This window comes from Molossus molossus, unplaced genomic scaffold (genome assembly GCF_014108415.1).
Source record: "Molossus molossus isolate mMolMol1 unplaced genomic scaffold, mMolMol1.p scaffold_m16_p_8, whole genome shotgun sequence".
Taxonomy (NCBI): domain Eukaryota; kingdom Metazoa; phylum Chordata; class Mammalia; order Chiroptera; family Molossidae; genus Molossus; species Molossus molossus.
The window spans coordinates 18,301,746-18,316,795 of NW_023425402.1; the positions used below are offsets into that span (position 1 = coordinate 18,301,746).

Genomic DNA, 15,050 nt, shown 5'->3' on the forward strand with positions numbered 1-15,050 from the left:
TGACTGGCAATTCTTGTTATAAATGTACCATATGTAACATTTTAGAAGTCATAAAGGAATTAAAAGATGGCAAAAGCAGGCCTATAGGAGATTGGGGGAATGAATGCTACAATGTGCCAGACACGTGCTTTGCACTGTAAAGATTTTTTTCCCAAAGAGGTAGGAGCGCTGGCCTGCGGACCAGAGTCCCCGGTTGGGTTCCCCCTAGAAGTACGTACCAAAAAAAAGACTTAAGAAATTGAAGTCCAGGGAGTTAATTTACTCGGGGTTTCACAAATAGTAAATGGCTGTGCTGAGTTTCAGAAACCTAAGTCAGCCTGGTTTCAAAGGGCGAGGCAGTTTTAGCAATGGATGATTGTTAGAATTAAATGACATTTTCTTTAAAAAGCACTAGGCACAGTAATTGGCATTCAACAAATGTTGCTGTCATACCCATCTATCTGGCTACTGTGTATACTTTACACAAGAGGGAAAAAAGCTGGCTGAATTCATTATACTTGTTTCTAACCCTAAGAAAGGCTGTTTGATTACAATACTTCTATACCCTTCCTCATGCTGATAGAAAAAAAAAAAATGCCTGGCAATATTTCAAATCATGCATACCCTCCTTCCCGCATCATTGTAATAAACTATACTTGTAAAAGTGAAAAGGGATTTTAAGATTGTCTTCAAGGAAGCCAATAATTTATTCCTGTAATAGAGAATTTATTTTGTGCTTGGGTTTTTTTTCGACGAAGATATGCTCATTTGTAAGAAACTTTGCAAGGCACACGGCGGAGTCAGGGCAGCAGCTGGGCCCCCGAAGGTGGAAAGCACGCGGGTCGTTCTCTGTCAACGCCGCTTTTCTTGCAGGTCCCTAGACTAGAGCCTGCTGCTCTGCACCGCGTCTCGGCCGCCTCGGAAAGTGGGGCAACCCAGGCTCACTTTCCCTCTCAGCAAAAGCTCTTTGTATTCGTCAGAGGCGACAAACCGTGCAAAACCTCCCTCCCAGATGTTCCAAACTTGAGCGCGGAGGTCTAACCGGTTCCTCCTTCTTCTGCTCGCCGCACCTGGACGCAGCCGGTGCGCTGCCTCCGGCCGTGACGTCACCGCACCTGGCACAAGCCCGGGGCCGGGTGGGAGACGGCGAGCAGCGGGGCGGGGCGAGGGGTTCTCGCGAGATTTGCCTCCACCTCCCGGCCCCGCTCCCGACACCTTCCCGGCCTCGCTCCGGGTCCCCTCCACTCAGTCTCAGGCGTCGCGCTCTGGAGCAGCAGCTTGAAGGGGACGAGGGCCGGGCTCCAGGCTCGGCGGGCGCTCCGGGTTGCACCCAGCGGCGGGCGCAGAGGAACCGGCAGGTCCCCTCCCCGGCGGGAGCGAGCCAGGGTGGGAAAGCCCTGCCTGGGCAGGCGGGGGCGGAGGCCCGGCGCCGGTAACCGCCACCTCTTCCTCGCGGGCCGCGCAGACCGGACTGTCGGAGGAGCGCTGCGAGCAGATGGAGGCACCTCCCCGGCCCGTCTGAGCTCCGAGGGGCAAGAGCGGGGAGCGGGACCCGCCTGCTGCCGCCAGAGCGGCGGCGCTAGCAGTCGGAGGAGGAGCGGCGCGCCGGCTTCTCCCCGCGGGGGCCCCCAGCATGGGTAAGAGACTCGGGGGGCGCTTCCCACCGCCCGGCCGACCCTCCGGATCCGGGAAGGCGGTTCCCCTTCTCGGTCTCGGCGAGGAAGGGACGGGGCGGGGGTCAGCCCCTGCGCGGCCACATCGAGCCCTCCCCTCCGCCCCTCCTGGTCCAGCCGTCCCCCTGGCTCTCCCCGCGGCTTCTCCTCCCCGCGCCCCTCCCGGCCTCTGCTGCTCACGGGAAAGGTGAGGGAGTGGGGGATGGGGGCCCGGCCCCCCCTCTCCCCGCCCCTCCCGGCCTTCCCTCTCTTCCCAGCCCCCTCCTCTTCCCCCCTTGGGGGAGGGTGATCAGAAAACTTGACAAAGTAGCACTTTCAACTTCTTTATCTTCTGCGAGGTTTTTTAGAGATTGGCTTTTAAAGATTTTGGGAGGGGGGTTGGAAAAGGCAGTCACCCCTCCACCCCCCGTTAAAACTTGCAAGGGGTGCCTCAGGGACAGAGAAGCTTGAGTCTTTATCTACTCCGTTTCTACCTAGTGTTGGCATTTAAATATTAAATCCCCGAGGACTGGGTTGGGGTTTGATAGGATTTCTGTGTTGAACCCTTTGAGAAGCAGTTTTATGTTTGGAGTTAGACTTTCGGGAAAGGAAGGAAATGTACAAGGCCTTGTATGTTACTTACTATGTGCTTTCAAGTTTTGTTTGAGTCTAGGCAAAGCAGTATGTGGTGCAGCCTGGTTTGAAAGGGAGTTGAGCAGTGTAACAATTGTATTGATAACAAAGTGCCGTGTTGGGCTGGGCACTGTCTCCCCTAATCCCTTGAAAATTAAAAACAATTTAAAAGAGCTGCTTTTCTAAAAAAAATCAAAGTGTGTCACCTTAACGCATACATTTGTGTTACCATAAGGCATAAGTATGTTCTGTCAGAGTAATCTTAATTTTGGTTTTGTAGAGTAAAGTATGAGGGATTTATCACCTTTTGATATTGAGAGTTGGTAAGGCTTTATACCGACCAACTATTAACCCAAATGAATAATTTATGAAACTAACAAATGATTTAGAAGCAGGATAGATACAAAATACTGCTGATGTGGCGCCTTCTGCCCACACATTGTTCTGTGGGAAACGCTTTAAGCAATGTTTATAGACTGCCCGTTCTTCTGTGTTGTTTTAGGCTTTCTACTTCTATGTTCCCCCACCTCCCTCTAGCTTTCAGGTAACTTTTGTACACAAAGTGCTCTTAAGCTTAGAAAAAACAGTAAAACCTTTGGTATTTGGAACTTTGAAGTGAATTCCTTTCTAATTGATTGGTTGAGCTTCCTGGGTAATTGAGGGTTTATTTCTTTAAGCATCAAATTATAAAACCACTTTCATCGCTTTGAATGAAAATCATGCTAAAATTAAGTATGTCATTCTTTTCTGTCTTCACTAGGATGCAGAATATAATTAAACTTCTTGATGACTTGGGGTCATAATTTTGGATCTGTCAAGTACTGTGATGCCTTGAGTATCTGTTGATTGTAAATAGGAATGTTGAGCAGATTCCTTTGAAGTCATTTAAGAACTTCTCTTCTTTGCTGTTGGGTGTGCTTGTCACTAAGATCAGTGTCCCCCTTCACCAACTTTGTTTCTAGGTTTCTACAAGTGTGGCAGCCATACTCATATTTGTAGTTCTGTTTAAGGGACAAATAGTAGACCCTTATGTAGTGTGTGAGATCCTTTCAAGAAAAATAAAAAAGTATCAATACTTGGATATTGGAGTATCTGTTTTGATTGTCCAGAGGCCTTTTCTTTTTTTTTTTTTTTTAATCCTCATTCGAGGACATTTTTCCATTTTTTGTACAGACAGAGTGGGAGGGAGAGAGAGGAAGAGAGAGAGAGAGAGAAACATCGACGTGAAAGGGACACATCGAGTGGCTGCCACCCGCACGACCAACCAGGGCCGGGGACAAACTGCAACCGAGTTACATGCCCTTAGCGGGAACCGAACCCGGGTCTCTCCGGACCGCAGGTGGACGCTCTAACCGCTGAGCCAAACCGGCCAGGGCCAGAGGCCTTTTCTTAGTGACGTATTAGTTGCCAGATTATCTTGGTAAGATTGTGATGGTTGCATATTCTCACCTTGACTACCCAGAATGTGTTTCGAAGGTTTATTACTTGGGGGCATTTGTAGTTAATTTTTGAAAGGTGTTTGTCACACATTTCCACATGAGTGTATACAGTAAATTTATTGGTCATGAGATAATTTATATTGAAATGATCAAAGTTATTTAAAGAGTTTCCTCATATAATAGAAATCATATTTGCTTGGTTTTGTTGTCAGCAGTATTTCTTTTTTTTATATTTATTTTTTATTTTTTATTGATTAATTTTTGTTACAGATGTTTCTCCTTTTTCCCCCCACTGATTCCCCCTCCCCCTCCCACCCTGCCCCTTCCCCAGCAGTATTTCATATGCTTTAGGATGATAGCTTGCATATTTACATGGTATTTAATCTGGTTCGTCACACAATGAAAGAAATCTTTAACTTCTTTGTTTTTAGCCCTGTCAGTGTGGCTCGGTGGATTGAGCATTATCCCATGGACTGAGAGGTCCCAGTTCGATTCCCACTCAGGGCACATGCCCTAGTTGTGGGCTTGATCCCCAGTAGGGGGCATGCAGCAGGCAGCCAATCAATGTCTCTCTCCCACATTGATGTTTCTATCTCCCCCTTCCTCTCTAAAAAGAAAAAGAAAATATAATAATAGTAATGTCTTTATTTTAAAATAATTAGGGTACCTATTAAGTGATGTATCCTACATATAGGTGGTATAGCTAGAGAGAAGAGCATGAGCTCTGCACTGGGACAGCTTAAGATCAAATCCCAGCTTTTCCAGCTACTATCCGTTGTAACTAAGTTACTTAACCTCTCTGTTCTTCAATTTCTTAATCCATAAATGGGATTTAAATAGCAGCCTCGGCCCTGGCCGGTTTGGTTCAGCGGTTAGAGCATCAGCCTGCGGTCCTGAGAGACCCGGGTTCGGTTCCCGCTAAGGGCGCATACCTCTGTTGCAGTTTGTCCCCGGCCCTGGTCGGTTGTGCGGGTGGCAGCCACTCGATGTGTTCCTTTCACATCGATGTTTCTCTCTCTCTCTCTCTGTTCCTCTCTCTCCCTCCCACTCTACCTGAACAAAAAATGGAAAAATGTCCTCGGGTGAGGATAATAAAAAAATAAATAAATAAATAGCAGCCTCGTAGGTTGTTAGGATGATTGAATTGGGCTAATAGTTGTATAGTGCTTAGAAAAGGGCCAGTGCTTGCTGCTGTTATTTTCATTTTAAAATGTTCCTTAATTCTTGCACCAACTTGAAAAAATTATTCTCAATTTTAGATCTTGATTAGAAGTAGCATATTGTATGTAAAGGACCAGTGGGATGAGATGGTTTTGTACTAATGCAGAAATTGAATTTTATATATTGTATCCTTGTAAAAATAATGTAGGAAGATACTTTCAACTTTGGGAATAATGTGAGAAAGTCCATTATTGGTAGTAGGTTTAGCAGTTTAGGAAAAATTAAGTAGGATGAGTACTAGTACTGGCGGATATTTTTCCATTGATTTTTCTTTTTTTTTTTCCCCTCCTTTTTTTCTTGTCCTAGAGAGTGGAAGGGAGGGAGGGAGGGAGGAGTGGGGGAGAGAGAGAACGACTTTGGTGCGAGAGAGACACATTGATTGGTTGCCTCCCGCATGACCTGACTGTGGCGAGTATTGAACCTGCAACCCAGGTGCATGCCCTTGACCTGGAATCGAACCCAAGACCGATCAGTGTACAGTCTAAAGCTCTAACCACTGAGCCAAACTGGCCATGGCCAGACTTATGTGTATTTTTTGTTAAACTAAATCCCTGTTTTAAATTTCTGCATCATAAATTTATCATAAACTTGAGGCATTATGTGTGAAAAGATTTGGGGAGAATTTTAAAGCGATAGAAAGACAGTACTTATTTCTTATCTCAAAAGTACAGATCTGAATTTTGGAATGGAATAAGACAGAAAGCAATAGCACAAAGTGCTACATGTGAACTTTTATTGTTGGACAAAGAAGTGGATTTAATTTTTAAAAAGAATTTATTTTATTTTTTTTTATCCTCACCTGAGGACATTTTCCCATTTTTTGTTCAGATAGAGTGGGAGGGAGAGAGAGGAAGAGAGAGAGAGAGAGAAACATTGATGTGAAAGGGACCCATCGAGTGGCTGCCACCTGCACGACCAACCAGAGCCGGGGACACACTGCAACCGAGGCATGTGCCCTTAGCGGGAATCGAACCCGGGTCTCTCAGGACCGCAGGCCGACACTCTAACCACTGAGCCCAACTGGCCAGGGCTTAAAAAGATTTTTAGAGAGAGAGGAAGGGAGAGGGAGAGAGAGAGAACCATTTATGTGAGAACGAAACATCTTTTGGCTGCCCCCCTGCATCCCCCTACTGGGGATCAAGCCTGCAACCAGGCATGTGCCCTGACAGGGAATCCAATGGGCGACCTTTCACTGCAGAGGTCATTGCCCAACCAATTTGCGCTGGCAGGGCTAAGTGGATTTTAAGGACCGAATCTCTTAATTTTAGATAAGGGTATAAACTTTTTAGTTTAAATTATGTTTATAAGCTCACATATATAACAAGTGAACATGTTTAAATTATTGGGTAGTTTTAATGGACAAAAGTATACCGTTGGTTTAGAAATGATATATGCACTTATATAATACATAATTTATTGCTTTATTTTACTTTTTTGTACAATTTGGAGAAAATCTTTATTCATAACAGATAAATAGTGGCAAGTGGAAATTTCTTGCTACTGTCTCACCTTTCAAAGGATTTACTTCAGTTACTAATCTAGAGCATGAAAAAGGAATATTAGGAAATTTTTGTTTTAAAATTGGATTTGTAGCAAATGTAATTATCATTTGTATTCCTTAATTAGTATGCTGTCAGGATCAGTTTTTTTTGAATATTTCAAACGTTGAATAGTTTTAAGTCCCTAAAATTACATTAAGGGTACTCTGGATGGTTTGGCTCAGCAGAGTTCGATTCCCAGCCAAGGGACACATACCTCGGTTGCAGGTTCAATTTCTGGCCTCAGTTGGGGTCCTGCAGGAGGCAACCGATCAGTGTGTCTCTCTTGCATCAGTGTTTTTGTCTGTCTGTCAGTCTCTCTCTCTCACCCCTCTCCTTCTCCCTTCATCCCTCTCATTCTAAAACTCAATGGAAAAATATCCTCACATGAGGATTAAAAAAAAAAAGTCACATTAAGGGTAAAAATTCACGTTTATAATATATTTTTCTATAGAAACTAGCCAAAAGTTTGTCATGTAGCTTTCCAGATGAGGAATTTGCAAAATAAAATGATGATTTTATCATTTAATTTAAGATCTGAATTAATTTTAATTTAAGGTCTGAATTTTAAAGCATTCAATACAAAGACTTACGAAACAGGAATTGCTTTTGGTTCATTCCATATTGCCAGCCAATCAAAAATATCTCCAAGTCGTGGCTGGTGTTGCCCAGTTCGTTGAGCATCATCCCATGCACAGAGAGGTCATCAGTTTGATTCCCACTCGGGGCACATGCCAGGGTTTGGGGCTCTATCCTTAGGTTTGTTGTCTGTCTGTCTGTCTGTCTCTCTCTCCTCTCTCTCCCTCTCCCTCCCTCCCTTCCTCTTTTTTCTAAAAAAAAAAAAAGAACAATGCCAGTGTTCTCAAAATACAAAGAAAATGCAGCGTGTGTTTTTTAAAAACTGCTTCTAAGTCTTTATTGATACATAATCCAAATTTGTTGAATTTCCTCCCCTCCTTAGTCATGGAATGTCCTCCCCAGTTAAATGTATTTTAAGTGTGATACATGCTTAATTTTTAATGTACATGAAGAAATGGTGGCTTGTCCAGAGCCTGAAGATAGGCAAGGAAAGAGCTGTAATGATTCTGGATTTGGATGAAAATAGGTCAGAACTGCAGGTCTGCTTCCTAGGTAAACACTAGTGAAACAAGTTTTGAGAGATCTAAAAAAAATAGTTGTGAGAGATCTGAAAGTTTTAGTTCATGTACAGAAAAGAGTGAATAAAACCTAATATGGTTGAAATTTAGGTAAATTGGGTAATCATTATGATTGAGCTATGACTCACTTAGTTGTAGAATTTAATACCCAACTACTAGGCTGATTGACCTTAACAAGTAGGACTTACATCTTTTTAGATGGGGGAGAGGTGATAAAACTGGAATGGGAAATCTGGATGCAGGTTTATCCTTGTATACCTACAGCAAGTAGCCTGTCAGCATGAGGGATATGTGTAGCAAAAGGCAGTGTGTAGACAGATAGGTGAAGCAGGCCAGCTTGGTGTACGAGTGGGATGGTGATTGGTAGCCGGCATTAGGTAGCAGTTCAGATTGGCATCTTAGGGGGAAGGAGAGGAAGTGGGGTTTGGTTATAGGCCTTGAAGACCTAACCACAGGGAAGCAAAAGGAGACAGGGTGCAGGTTTCTTATGAGAGATACAATGTAGATATTTGTTTCTAGAATGAGCTTCATCATTGGAATTATTTAAGATGAGCCAAGCAATAAAACTGACAAGATGTTGGACTCCTAAACTATACGTAGATCTTACATATTTTTTGTCTTGTGAACACATTTTGTCTACAGTGTAGTTGGATCTATAAATGTTACATTAATGGTCCTGGATAAGCGGGGTGAAATGAAATCCTCTATGTAAATGTTTGAGGATATTCCCTGGTCACAGTTTAGCACTATCTTTGTTTATTTGGTCCCAGGGATTGAATGTTTTTGCTGTTATCTTTTTCACTGGAGTTATCTCCTTTCAGACCCAGACCCAGTGCTAAGCAGATTACAAAGTTTCAGCATATCCTTCAGTTTCAGAAACAAACACACAGTCTTAACAGCGTTAAGTATTCATAACTGCCAGCCTAATAATAAACAGGGAAGTAAGGCATAAGAAACTTGAAAGTACTACTATTTGTTGGTCCCTTGATTTCACTGAAGTAGTGTTAGGTGGGTATTAGAAAGACCTTTCTTTTTCTTTTTTTCTTTCTTTTTTTTTGGTAGAGTGTATTTACCCTTTTTAGTCCTCCCTCACAATTCCCCGCCTCATTCCCTCCAGCTTTCTTTAGGTTTCTGTTCAAACTAGATCAGAGTCATTTATTACCACTATTAACCAGAAAGAATCCCCTTCATAATCTTTTAGGCTTTTCTGACCTGAGATCTTGCTATATGTAATACTTCCATTTTTCAGTCATAACTTTGGCTTTTAGCCTGAGGTAGGCATTTTCCTCTTTGGACTAAATTTGACATTGCCTCTGTTTTGTTTTGGATATTGTTTGTTAGTTTCTGAAGGTCTCAGGTGGCTGAGTGTTTTCTCTTACTGTTTTCATTCAGCTGAAAACATACTTACTAGTTGTTTGCACTTAAAGGATGTTTTGGTCTAAGAAGAAACTCTGTCTTTAAAATATTCATTATTCTAAATTGATATCTAGCCTAAGATGTTGATCTAGTGTCAGATGTGGCAGTGTTTTGGACTCATTTTTTCCTAAAACATACTTATGCTATATCGGTCCTTTCCAGTGTCTCCAGTAGACTTGCATTTCATAATCTTTCAAACTTTGTACACTTGGTCAAACTTCCCATCATGATTCTGTTTCTCAACTAATTAGTAAGACAGAGATGACTAACATGGGATACCAAATTCCAGTGTCTATTTTAGTGCCACTCGGCTCAGGTTCTTTTTGATGGTTCAGTATTCAGGTAATTGCAAGACAGTGACTGTGTGGCATCTAATCACTAGGAGTTTCTTTTCTTTTCTTTCTTTCTTTCTTTTTTTTTTTTTTATCCTTACCCGAGGACATTTTTTTGTTCAGGTAGAGTGGGAGGGAGATAGAGGAAGAGAGAGAGAAAGAGAGAACCATCGACGTGAAAGGGACACATCGAGTGGCTGCCACCTGCATGACCAACCAGGGCCGGGGACAAACTGCAACCGAAGTACGTGCCCTTAGCGGGAACCAAACCTGGGTCTCTCTGGACCACAGGCCGACGCTCTAACCATTGAGCCATATCAGCCAGGGCACTGGGAGTTTATAGTAGAAAAATAATTTAAGTATAATAACAGTAACGAATAGTTACCACCAACATTAAGAGAAAGGTTCTATCACATCATTAAGGAAATGAGCATTAGATGAGAGATTAATCAAGAAGAATTTGCGTTATTGTGAGCAATGTGATTAATGCCATGCAAGACATTAGGGGAATTAGGACAAATACAAATTTTGGTGCCTCAAGTAGTTTATAGAAGTATTGAGCATTGGGCATATTAGAGTCATCATTTAATAAAAGTTTTTCCACAACCCCTGGAAACTGTGGTATAAATGCCTCTCCTTCCCTCCAGTGGTTGATGAGTGTCATGAGTGTGCTGGGATGGTTTGCAGTGTTGTGATAGGAATAAAACTTAACAGGTGAATCACTGGACATCCAAACAAGAGAGGACACATGTAGTACTTTCAAAGAATATGTTCCAAGTCAGATATGTTAAAATGTATTAAGAGAAATAGAAGGAAGATCAGGATATAGATTCCTACTTTGGAAGGCAAATAAGATTTGTTCATCTCTCTTCAGTTTGACCAGTCACATAGTGAGTACTTGGCAGTAGCCAAGATATTTTTTCTACTCCTGTCACTGAGTCTTTATTTATTTATTTTTATTCCTCACCTGAGGATATTTTTCCATTTATCATCAGACAGAGTGAGAGGGAGGGAGAGAAAGAGAAAGAACATCGATGTGATAGAGCCACATGGAGTGGTTGCCTCCCACATGACCCAACCAGGGCCGGGGATGAACTGCAACCAAGGTATGTGCCCTTGACCGAAATCGAACCCATGACTCATTGGTCTGCAGGCCGATGCGCTGACCGCTGAGCCAAACCAGCCAGGGCTTGTTGCTGAGTCTTTAGAGTGAAGCACACCTTCCGTTGAACTAATGTCTTAAGATCCTTTTACTTGAAATATTCAAACTGTCTTAACTTTCTTACTGTCAGTGCCCCAGAACTGAGGAGGCCAAAAAGTTATCTAACATCTAGACTGACTTTATGAACTGTAACAGTGTTATTTATCATGACTTGTAAGAATCAAGTGCCAAATTGTTTGTATTATAAGTTTAGAAACCATATATTTGTAAAATTAAGACCATATAGTCTTGGCTAAAGTAGAGTATAATGGTTATAAACATTTAAAGTTGGTCTTTCAAATGTATAATCTTTCTGTGTTTTGTAACTTAATTTATTGAGAAATGTATTTTGCTGATACCAAAGTTTTTGTATTAGACTTCCTTTAAGCCCTGGCCGGTTCGGCTCAGCAATTGGAGCATCGGCCTGCGGACCAGAGAGTCCCAGGTTCAGTTCCTGCTAGGGGCATGTACCAAAAAAAAAAAAAAATTCCTGCTCTGCTGCAGTGGTTGTACTCTGAGGAGTACTTTGCCTTGCTATTTTGGAGTGTGTATGCATGTGTACACACTATTTAAAATGAAGATTCTATTTTTACTTAACCACTAATTAGACCATTCTTATCAAACACACATTATGAAGCAGTTTAAGAAAATTACCTTAAATAATATAAATATATCTGTTGAGAATTCAGAATTTTCAGAATGAATGTGAAATGGAAATGTAAAAGCTTTAATGTGAAAATGTCCTATATTTCTTATATTCTATAAAACTCAATTGAACTTATTTATTTTTATTTTTAATTTTCTTAAACCTCACCCAAGGATATTTTTCCATTGCTTTTCAGACAGTGGGAGGGAAGGAGAAAGACAGAGAGAGAAACATCGATGTGAGAGAAACATCAATTGGTTGCCTCCCGCATGACCCCACTAGGGCCGGGAATCAAACTGAAATCGAGGTACGTGGCCTTGACTGGAATTGAACCCCTCGACTCTTTGGTCCTTGGACCTACGCTCTAACCACTGAACCAGATTGGCCAGGGCTGAACTTATTTATTTCTTTTTTGATTAAATTTTTTTTTTTAAATTTAAAACTATTCAACACAAGCTATCCCTCCAGCTTTACTGAGGAGGTTGACCATGTTCACAAACAAATCCGCCTCTAAACTGGAATTTGGTTGCTGACTCAGCCCCAGCTTTCTTGTCAGCTCCATCGGGCATAGTGCTCCTTCTGTAGTCTGTAAGTGTCTCTGTTGGCTTCCCCTCTTGTGAGTCTTGCCGGTTGCATGCCCTCCAGTGTTTTTGGGCCTTGGCCTGCCACTCTCAGGCCAGCCACATGCAGAGTAGCAAGCAAGATCTGAGAGGATAGGTGGATATAATCCTGGAGATACTGGATGCCCTCATTGGTAAAGTAGCAGTAGAAATGTCTCCAGGCAAACTTCCTTCACGAGGGTCTGTGATTTGAGAGAGTGCATGACCTTCATGATGTGAAGATTTGGCACATTCTTGTCTGTAAGCTGTGAGTATTTAGGCATGTGAACATCCTTCTTGGGCACCATCTCTCCCTTCTTAAAAAGGAGTTCATAAGTGGCAATCCAGTTCTTCTTGGGTGTCAACATCGCAGTGGCTGTAGTGTCGGGGCCAGAGCTGGAAATGAAGGGGCTAAAACCCAACTGAATTTATAATTTAGAAGTTCATAACTTAAAGCCAAAATAAAAACTCTTTGTTGTTCTCTTTATTTCATATGTAATGAATGACCTTACTTGCCCTGAACTCATTGATGCCAGAAACCACATAACTTACTTTACTCTAAAAAATTTGTTAACACCCTTAATAAGTAACAGAAAATTGGGAGCCTACTATGTGTTCACTAAGTCTGTGATTTAATAATACGTTAAATCGGAGTAGTTGGGGAGAGGGGCCAGTTTAATGAATAATACAAAATTTAAATCTATTGAAATATATCCACCTAAACCAGATGAACAGAATGTTGCCTAAGTGGAGCTCCTGAATCAAGTTGGTGGATGAAGTCTAACTTCATTTTAGAAGGAAACTCTAATCCTTCCTGTCTGACTCATTGTGGTTCTTAAGACCCTTTAGTAGATAATCAGTGATCTGGCATATGAGCATCTTATTGCTGATTGGCTACTCCATGTATATTATATGTTTCTAGTAAATAAAGTGAAAATGACCTGTTTGCTGATGAGAGACATTTCTGTATGTCTCTTGTTTATCATGTTAAACAAATTTAAGCATTAAGAATTAATTTGCTTAGCCCTGGCCGGTTTGGCTCAGTGGTTAGAGCGTCGGCCTGCAGTCCAGAGAGACCCAGGTTCGATTCCCACTAAGGGCACGTACCTTGGTTGCAGTTTGTCCCTGGCCCTGGTTGAGTCGTGTGGGAGGCAGTCACTCGATGTGTCCCTTTCATGTCGATGTTTCTCTCTCTCTCTCTCCCCCACTCTATCTGAACAAAAAATGGAAAAGTGTCCTCGGGTGAGGATTAAAAAAAAAAAATTAATTTGCTTAAAAGTTTTTCTTCAATATCTTGGCCAATGTTGGTTGAACTGTAAAATTATACCATCTTCAGTGGGTGCTGTGAAGCAAGTATACATATGGTCTTTGAAGCATACTGAATTGATAAATTACATATCAATAAACTTACTAGTAGCTATGTTAAAAAATAAAAAGGAACAGCCCTGGCCAGTTTGGCTCAGTGGTTAGAGTGTCAGCCTGCAGGCCAGAGAGACCCAGATTCGGTTCCTGCTAAGGGCCCATAACCTCAGCTGCAGTTTTTCCCTGGCCCTGGTTGGGTTGTGCGGGTGGCAGCCATTCGATGTGTCCCTTTCATGTTGATGTTTCTCTCTCTTTTTCTTCTTCTCTCTCCCTCCCACTCTATCTGAACAAAAAATGGAAACATGTCCTCAGGTGAGAATAAAAAAATAAAATAAAAAAATAAAAAGGAACAGGTGAAATTCATTTTAATATGTTGGATATGTTAGGTTAAAGAAAATATATTATTTCAACATATATACAATATAAAAAGTTATTAATGAGATAGTTTGCATTTTTTTTCTTGTTTTTGAAATCTGGTGTGTATTTTGTATTTATATAACATCTCAGTTTGAACAATGTACAGTTCAGGTGCACAGTAAACACCTGTGGCTGGTGGTTAGCCAGCTGGACAGTGCAGTTTTAGAATGTAAGCCTTTCAGATTTGTTGTGAATCTAAGGAGTAAATGTGAAAATATTTGAAAAGTGTTATGTAGTTATAAATTATTATAAGAAATTGTATTATTTTAGGGTTTGTTAATGATAAATAAATCATTTTTGTCCTTATTTGATTAATTCTATATTAGATATTTAGTGATGATTTATTGCAATTAAATAACAAGTATATTTTCTAATGGAAAAATATGTTCACTTTAGTGGATTGCATGTAATAGGCCTGGAGTTTATTTTATTCTATTTTCTAAATAAAATGTGGCTTTTGGTACTTGGCCTACTAGTGTATTAGAGAATTTGAAGCCTTTGAATGGCATTTGGATTGTTACTTGAAAGTATAATTTGGCCTTAGTAATAAGAGCTGTTCTTTCAGTTTATAGTGCTTACCTTTAGAGATAAGTAAGATTAAGAGTGGTATTTCATAAATAAATGAATGCTGTTGGTCAAAAGTTCAAAAGGAAAACACAAATAATTACTGGGGATATGATAAGTCCTCAGAAATGACATGGGGAAAACATTTCAGAAGCCTGTCAGTTTTAAACATAAAATTTTGAATAAACCTTTGTGATGAAATTGTTTTGGCTAAAGGGTCTAATATCCTTTATTGGTTTTTTTTGTTGTTGTTAATCTTCACCTGAGGATATTTTTTCCATTGATTTTTAGAGAGAGTGGAAGGGAGGGAGAAAGAGAGAGAGAGAGAGAGAGAGAGACAGGCAGGCAGGCAGACAGACATTGATGTGGGAGTGACACGTTGATTGGTTGCCTCCCACACTCCCTAACCTTACTGTGCCCTGGACTGGGAATCAACTCTTCCATGTGCGGGCAGAAGCTCTTACCACTGGGTCACACTGGCCAGGGCTTTTTTCATTGATTTTTAGAGAGTGTATCTGAAGAGAAAGAAGCCTTTTGGAATTCTTATTCTTGTTCATCTCTAGATAAGGTGTTTCTCTCTTGAGGCTTTTTTCAAGATTTCCTTTGTCTTTGGTTTTCTGTTCTTTGAATATGGTATTCTTAAGTGTAGATTTCTCCAACTTTATCCTGCTTTGTGTTATCTGGACTTCCTGGATGTGTAGTTTTGGTGTATGTTATTAATTGTAGAAAATTCTCCAGCATTATTACTTCAGATGTTTCTTCTGCTCTGTTTCCTCTTTTTTCCTTTCCTGGAATTCCAATTACAGATATGTTATATCTTTTGAAATTATTTAACAGTTTGTATACATTCTGTTTTTTCCTTTTTTAATTATTTTTTTCCTCTTTGCATTTTAG

At 41.2% G+C, this 15,050-nt stretch overlaps 1 protein-coding gene and 1 pseudogene across 1 annotated transcript in view; one reads left to right on the forward strand and one right to left on the reverse strand.

Moving 5' to 3' along the window:
- Positions 1–1,500: 1,500 nt before the first annotated feature.
- Positions 1,501–15,050, forward strand: part of LOC118621223 (CD2 associated protein) — a 160,142-nt gene continuing 146,592 nt past the window's right edge. The window contains exon 1 of the mRNA XM_036248569.1: positions 1,501–1,616. Within this exon, the coding sequence (XP_036104462.1) occupies positions 1,613–1,616 (4 nt within the window). The 5' untranslated portion in view covers positions 1,501–1,612. The remainder of the gene's footprint in view (positions 1,617–15,050) is intronic.
- Positions 11,685–12,181, reverse strand: LOC118621226 (annotated as a pseudogene).